Genomic DNA, 7,844 nt, shown 5'->3' on the forward strand with positions numbered 1-7,844 from the left:
TATTCATTTATTCCTGAATATTTAGGTTGTCCCCTTCAAAGTAATCCCCCTCAGATATAATACACTTGTGCCAACGCTTTCTCCAATCATCGAAGCACTTCTGATAATCATTTTGTGGTATAGCCTTGAGTTCTTTCAGCGATGCAGTTTTTATACCCTCAATCGTTGAAAATCGATGTCCTTTCATGGGTCTCTTCAGTTTTGGGAAAAGAAAAAAGTCACTGGGGCCCAATCCGGTGAATATGGAGGCTGAGGCATGACTGTAGTGCGGTTTTTGGTCAGAAAATCTTTCAAAAGCACTTACAAAATTAAGCAGTTTTGGAACAAATTTCGCTGACACACGCCTCATGCCCAAAACGTCCGAAAATATAGCGTATAAGGAGACAACCGATATGCCAACATTTTCAGCAACTTCTCTGATGGTAATTCGGCGATTTTTCAACACCATTTCTTCCACTGCTTGAACGTTTTCATCTGTTATTGACGTGCTGGGACGTCCAGGGCGAGGTTCGTCTTCGACATCCTCTCGGCCTTCTCGGAACAGCTTGTACCACTTATACACATTTTTCTTACTCAGAGTAGACTCACCGTATGCAACTGTCAATATTTCAAGAGTGTTAGAGTATTGGATTCCATTTGTCACACAAAATTTAATGCAAACTCTTTGCTCCATTTTTTTCGAAAGAAGAAAATCGCCGAGCACACCAAACCCTTCTAAGCTTTTACGCCTCTGCCAGAAAAACAACACGAGCTATATAGTCAAAACTGTGAACATATGATCGTGACGAGTGTACCAACACAACAAAACAAAAAATTTAAAACTGGAATGTACGTAGCCCGCGAAAATTGAAAAGTCAGTAAGGTGACTTTTCAATTTTCGCGAGCTACACACCTCGTATAAATGAACTAATTAATTAAAGGATAAAACGTATTAAGTATGTTAATTATATTTACATAATTTTGTTTCTAATGTAATTATTAAATTGTAATGAGAAATTCATATAAAAATTAAAGTTGGATACATTTTTCTGTTCAAGCAAACAGTTTTCACAGTTGTAATATAGTTATCTTTTATTAGGCGAAATATTTTTTTAAATTAGAGGTCTTAACTTCTCAATAATTGGTGTCTTTGCCCTACATTAAGTAAATCCCTAGATTTATTTTTATGCTCTTTAAACAATTATTATAGTATTCGCGGAAATATATACAAACAAATTTTGATTTACTTAAACATGAAATATTTTATGAATACGTTAACATTTTTTTAATTCTTAGATTGAACCGTATCATTTCAAATCATTTCAAATATTATTTCGTGGGGTGGAATTTTGACTCACGAAAATTACAGGTTGCAAATTTTTCGTTATTTACCTTATCGACAGTGTATGATTAAAACCTAACTCAAAGTGCGTGAAGCATTGTTCATGAGTTTGTATACTCATAATATCCTACGCGTGTTACATTAGGCCATATGATTACATTACCTCTAAATCTAAAATGATAAAAACTTCAATTTCTTTATTAATTATTATTTGTATTTCACGATTTCTTTGAGTACTTTTGATGTTTCCACTAAAGTTTGAGTTAAAAATGACTAATGATTAGCACGGATTTTCACGATGAAGCAGATTAATAGCTCACTTTTTACTAATTGAGATTTAGAGATCCGTTTCTTGTTCAATTAATATAGAAGTGTTAATTTTCTATGCTAAACAAAAATAAACGCAATAACCGACCTCCAATGAAAGTAACGAAAAAGCACTGCCTATACTTTTTAAGGTTTATCGAAAAAAGTCGTGCGAAGTTTCCAATCACCTTCGCTTCATTGTTATTACGAGAATTACATATATTTATTTATATTTTACCATTCATGCTATTGAAGTTTCAACAACTTATTAATCAATGCATAATTAATTCATTTAATTTGCGACAAACTGAGGATAAGAAAAAATCGACACATTGACTTCGGTATGTACCACTTTCTAAATAAAAGACACCAATCACAAAAGCACTTTCTATCAAAGATCTTGTTACTATTAAATAATTAAAACCATTTTTATAATATTATTTTATAAAATGCAATTTTTATGTAGGTATACCATATTATTTTAAAATAAAGATCATATAAAAGCTAAATTGATCAAGATCAACACAGGTACATAAAATATGAACACAAATGAATATTGTGATAAAATACACTTTAAATCAAAAAGGTTCTACTCTTTAACTCACGGAATCTTTCGTTGATGAACTATGTAATTTTTTATTTAAAATAGACTGCGCGTTAATTTATCGAATTGACTGAGAAAAATTTCTCTATTCGTTAAATAAGAGACTTAGTTTTTTTGGAAAAGATTTGGAGAAAAACGACAAATAATTAGTAAACAGAATTCGCTAAGGAGGAAATCCCGTGTGGCGGGTCCAAACAATCGATTTTTTTCGTTTGCTTAAACGATAGTTTTGTATCACAAAAACAAACAGTAAAAAACCGCCCGGGGCAAACTCGTAATACTCGGCATTCCTCCCTGCATGCTCTGTCACGAAAAATAAAGTTCTGCTCGAGGCTGGAGAGAGCTTTTCACTACTCGTTTTTCCTCGAAAACGCTCGAAAATTGCGAATTCGGAAATAAGTAGGCTTCCGCGAGCATTAAAGAGACTTTCGCGATATCCTAAAACTCCCTCTGTGGTCTGTCAAACCGAGTTTGCCCGATGATTTTACAGTACTGAGCGAGCACGTAGCGAGATTTCAAACAAATATTCAGTGTTTCACAAGTGTTCGCTAAAGTGTCTTCAATGCTCGCGGAAGCCTACTTATTTCCGAATTCGCAATTTTCGAGCGTTTTCGAGGAGAAACGAGGACTGAAAAACTCTCTCCAACCACGCGCAGAACTCTATTTTTCGTGACAGAGCATGCAGGGAGGACCTGCGGAGTATTAGGATTTCACCTCGGGGAACGCCGTAGAAAAATAATCGCTGCTAATCAGCAATGCCGAAAACATAAGATTTTGGAAAGAAACCAGCTACAAGAAGAAAAATTGGGCTTAATATATGCTCTCGGAATGGCCGAATAACGATTGAAACTCGTAAGACAATTATGACTATGTAAAAATTTAAGCACGTTTTTCTCGATTCCACATTTTTCAAAATTGCCCGATTCATAACTCAAAAAGTATTTAACCGATCGACTTGAACTTGCATGTACAGATTGTAAAAATGCGTCATTTGTCAGTCAACCACTCCAAATTGAAAAAAAATTTAGCAATTTTTTTGTTAACAAATATAAGGAAATTTCTGCATAAAAATGAGTTTTTTCAAATGGCCGCCATATTGGGAAATATGAATATTTTTCCAAATTTTTTTCATTCACGGTCTAAGTAAGGATCTAAACTGTAAAAAACGTTTTGAATTGTTTATTCTTAACTCATGTGTCAAAATATAAACAATTTATCAGACTGAAATACATTCCTTTTATACTTTAAGAGTACTTTAATAAGCCACACAATTTTTAGGAAGATTCGTTTTGTTTTTTATCCCCAAAAAAAGCACTAAATATACCCTAATTTTCAGGCAGTTACACGGTATTCCACCCTTAAGCCGTAAGGATTAGTAAAGATATTTGAACAAAACGGTAATCTTCACAATTACTCATGTAGAAGAATATACCTATTTCAGATTAATAAATAGCTTTTGCATCTAAATAGCCGTCTGGGTCATAAATGATTAAGAATAAGAATTTTAATTATTTCACGTAATTATCTCACGTATTTCGCACTACTATTTAATCTAAGGCGGAGGTAATTCTTATACGACAGTCGATTTTTCATCATTGAAGAAAATTCCGATGCCAGTTTTTTTACGTTTCAACTTTTTAAAAATTTTCCCCTTAATTCGGAGAAATGTGTTTTACCATACTTCAACTAAAAATAACGTTTTTTCCATTAAAGTTTCCGCGGCTTGAATTATACAACCTGGCTGATTTTAAATAGAGTAAAGTATTTATGAAATTTTCACTGGAAAATTTGGTTTTCGAATCATTTAACATCAAAACATTATATAATAAGAAAGAATAATTCATTTCTCTTCTACATACTATTATTCATTGGTTAACAACGCATATTTAACTATCTAGAGCTAATTATTTCATTAAAAATTTTAGAAATCGGCATCCTTTTAAGAAATTGACAGATAAACTCTTTTGGTCTTTTGATATAATATAAGTAATACTTTTTAAAGCCTGCCTTACGCCGTTAGAGGAACGCACGTATAATTCAAATCGTCCAATGATATGGTTAAAATTAACAAATTCTCAAAATAATAACTTGTGCCGATATTATTATTTGATATTTATAATCTTACTAAATATACCGAATGTAAAACTTAATTTTTTCGTTACGGAATAAGACAACACATGGAAATATAAAATCAATTGTATTGGTCACTCTTTTGCACTCTATACTTTTATGTTCTAAATATGATCTGATCCTCTTTAATAAAAAGTAAATCATAAAAAAGAGTGAATCATAAATTATCACTCAATCCAAAAGAATGTTCTTATCGTAAGAGGATTATCGAGATAATAGACTATAGTGTAGTTTTTTTTGTAGGACGCTTGAACCATTTCACGATTGAAATAATCAGATCAATTGTAAAAAATAAAATATCCTAAAGTCCTATTAAAAACACTAGTATATAGTTATAAATTATTAAAATTTGTACTATTTACTATTTTTTCATGAAACGGTTCACTCGTATACGAAGGCTCTGTTCAGTAGAAATAAATGCAATTTGTGTATAACATTATAGGATGAAGACAAAAAAGACGGCAGAAAAATCGAGCAGAAAATCGATGAATTGCCTAGTGAATTCGAGTGTTGCTTTTGTACGACTAAGGTATTTACTTTAATTAACATTTTTTCCATCAAAGATACAGGGGACCGAATTTCATAAGTAGTGCTCCTTGAAGAATATTTTTACTTTAATCGCAAACATGCATTAAACTGGACAGATTTGTTTGAACACACTCTCAATATTTAACTTTAAACTTTTCAAATGTGAAAACAATGTTTCGAAAATTTTAGATTACCAGTTTTACACTTTTTTCTTAAATTTGTCAAATTTAAATGAAAGGAGATTGAGCATTATATAATTTTTTCAATATAAAAATATAGGCATTCTAAGAAAACATCAAATTGGCACTTTCATGCTTAGCTCTTCAATTTCGGGTTAGCTGTCTAAACTCTTCAATACCGTGTTGTGTTCGCACCTAACGCTCCTATGTTCACATCGCGCTACGGGCCAGCACAAAATGAGATTGGAGCATTTAGACTGTTAAGCCCAGATTGGAGAGAATAGCATGGGGGTACTAAAATGTGCTGAAATTATACTGATACACTTAGTGTTGTGTGAAGTGAATCTTGAATTAAAAATACCTGTTTTTCCACTTTTAAACCCAGACAAACTATGTTTATGGGTACTGATATACTTTTACCCGTCTCAGGAAAAAATGTTTTTTGCGTGAAATAATGTTTAGAAATCGGTTTATAAAAGTTAAATATGTATTTAAGTGTAATTTAATTTCGAGTAAACTATGGTTTTACTTTCCAAAAAAAGTTAAATGGTATGCATGTAAGAGTTAATTTTTTTCTACTTCTTAAAATATCTAGATTCTTTCTCCAATACAAAGAAAAAATTTCATGAAGCATTAAAACAAGCAATCCATTAAAAATTGATAACTTTGCAGGGCACGTATGTATATTAATTCCTGAGCATGAGTATTAAAATTCGAAGCATGATCTGCATCAATTCATGTTATCGCTGTTGAACATTTTTGTGTTTTAGTTTATTGGGTAACTCTTTAAAATTTTTACTGACTAAAAATATATGTGCTAATTTTTCATAAACAAAAATGTTTAACACTAAAAGTGTCAATGTGCATAAATGTATGTTACTTGCGGCAAAGAAACCCTTCATACAGGTGGCCTTTAATATTTTTTGTTGAGTACTGTGTTTCTATGGTATGTGGTATATACTATTATGGTTGATATTATGCTATTTAATTGTATTCTCATAGGTAAGAGCCATCTAATTCGAGTTAATAATTTATTATATTATTATTCTTATTATTATTCTATATGTTTTATTTCTAGAGGTTTATATAGTTTTACTTATAAAACTCTTTAAATCTCAATGATTAAAGCCCAAATACCCATTTAACTAAATTATTTTAAAAAATGTTAATGGGGCTTTGCAGAAATATTGTAAAACTAAGAACGAACCCTTTGGGCTGAAGAACGAGGCAATGGGGCATTTTTTAATTTGTAACTTCAAAAAAATGCTTCTCAAGTAAACATATTAAAAGTTAGCAAGTGCTATATTATACTCTATCACCAGATAGAGCATAACTTAAAGTCTGATTTCCCATCGAAACGGTCGTTTCCTTACAGAATGTCACATTTCAGAATTGAGAACTCGACGCCTCCATTCAATGTTACGCTCGCAATATAAGTCTATGCTCTGCGTATATTGCAGAAGCAGAGGCTATAGTATCATACACGGTGCGGCCAGTATATACACTCATTTAATGGAGATGCCGATTAATATATTTAGGAAAATCCCATTAAAAGAACACAAACATTAAAAAACGGGTTTTCTTCCTCCACAAATGACATACTTTTCAATTATTTTTATGAAATTGGCTTATATTATTCGTAAAATTAATTGATGAATAACGTGTAGTGTTAAAGTAACAACATCCAGAAAGAGCAACCTCTGACAACAGTAAATAATAACACATGGAAAAGTCGATAACATCAATTAGAAATGGAAATCACTTTCTGGGTTATTTTGGAGCAACAAAGTAAATCTTTGTTGAATAGGCAAAGAAAGTACACTTTGATGGCGTATGCGCATTTGCTTTCTTTGCTTCGCTCCAGGCGCGTAGTTTTTCGCAGTATTTGTCCCTCTAGAATTCTTGCAAACTGACGTTTGGCCGTAAAAAGACTCATTGGTGACATGACATTGTTGCGATTATTAGTCTACTCGCTACTTTTCTTGGGTGAAAATGAAAACCTCCATCTGAATTAAGTCCTCATCAACTCAGGAAAATCAAAGTTTGCTCCATCGACAATGTCTGATTTTCTATATTTCGGTGAAAGTTTCGCTGAATTTTCTCATCGAGTAGCTTTTGGCGAAATTCTTCAACTTCTGTTTTCCTTATTTTGGCTTTTAAAATTGACGCATAGATATAGAGTAATGCACTTTCCTCACTTCTTATGCTAGAGTTCAGATCATGGGTCTCGGCCGCCTGCTTCGCAGCTTTTAAAGAAACAATCCTTCGGCAATCGTCTCCTCTTTCCTGATCATTTTAAGGAGAGGATTTTTGCCATTTTCAATTATGTAACTTTAATCACACCAACTCGGTTTTAAAGATATTGGCGATTCAAAAGTCCACGTCCGCCTTGACGGCATGAAATGTATAATCGCGGAACGGACGAACTGCTATGCAAGCTCGTACTAGGCAGTCTGATAAGTACCTGAAAATTCTAAGAGATGTCATTAGTATTCACGAATGTGAACCATTTTCGTCGAGCTTGATCCTTCAAATGACGCCTGTCAAAACTTCAGCCATTTATGTTTACGCATTTACAAGTTACAGCACTGAGAAGCGACTAACCTCCGAGTTTTGTTTAATATGGAAAAATCTGAGTTTCGAGTTTTGATCAAACACTGCTATCTTCGAAAAAAAAACGATATCCGAGACCAAAGCCAAGCTGGATAAGTATTACCCGGACTCTGCACCGTCGATTGGAACGATTCATAAGTGGTTTACCGAGTTTCGTTGTGGC

At 32.7% G+C, this 7,844-nt stretch overlaps 1 protein-coding gene across 4 annotated transcripts in view; it reads left to right on the forward strand.

Annotated features, from left to right (window-relative positions):
- Positions 1-7,844, forward strand: part of LOC117183066 (potassium voltage-gated channel protein Shab) — a 164,409-nt gene that overhangs the window by 86,099 nt on the left and 70,466 nt on the right. For 3 of the 4 annotated variants that reach the window (XR_004468342.1, XM_033376223.1, XM_033376232.1), the window contains exon 5: positions 4,804-4,890. The exons of the other annotated variant lie outside the window; for it this stretch is intronic. Coding sequence is in view for 2 of the 3 variants with exons in the window: in XM_033376223.1 (XP_033232114.1) it covers positions 4,804-4,890 (87 nt within the window). In the remaining variant the exon portion in view is untranslated. The remainder of the gene's footprint in view (positions 1-4,803; positions 4,891-7,844) is intronic. 4 annotated transcript variants of the gene reach the window in all.

This window comes from Belonocnema kinseyi, chromosome 1 (genome assembly GCF_010883055.1).
Source record: "Belonocnema kinseyi isolate 2016_QV_RU_SX_M_011 chromosome 1, B_treatae_v1, whole genome shotgun sequence".
Taxonomy (NCBI): Eukaryota; Metazoa; Arthropoda; class Insecta; order Hymenoptera; family Cynipidae; genus Belonocnema; species Belonocnema kinseyi.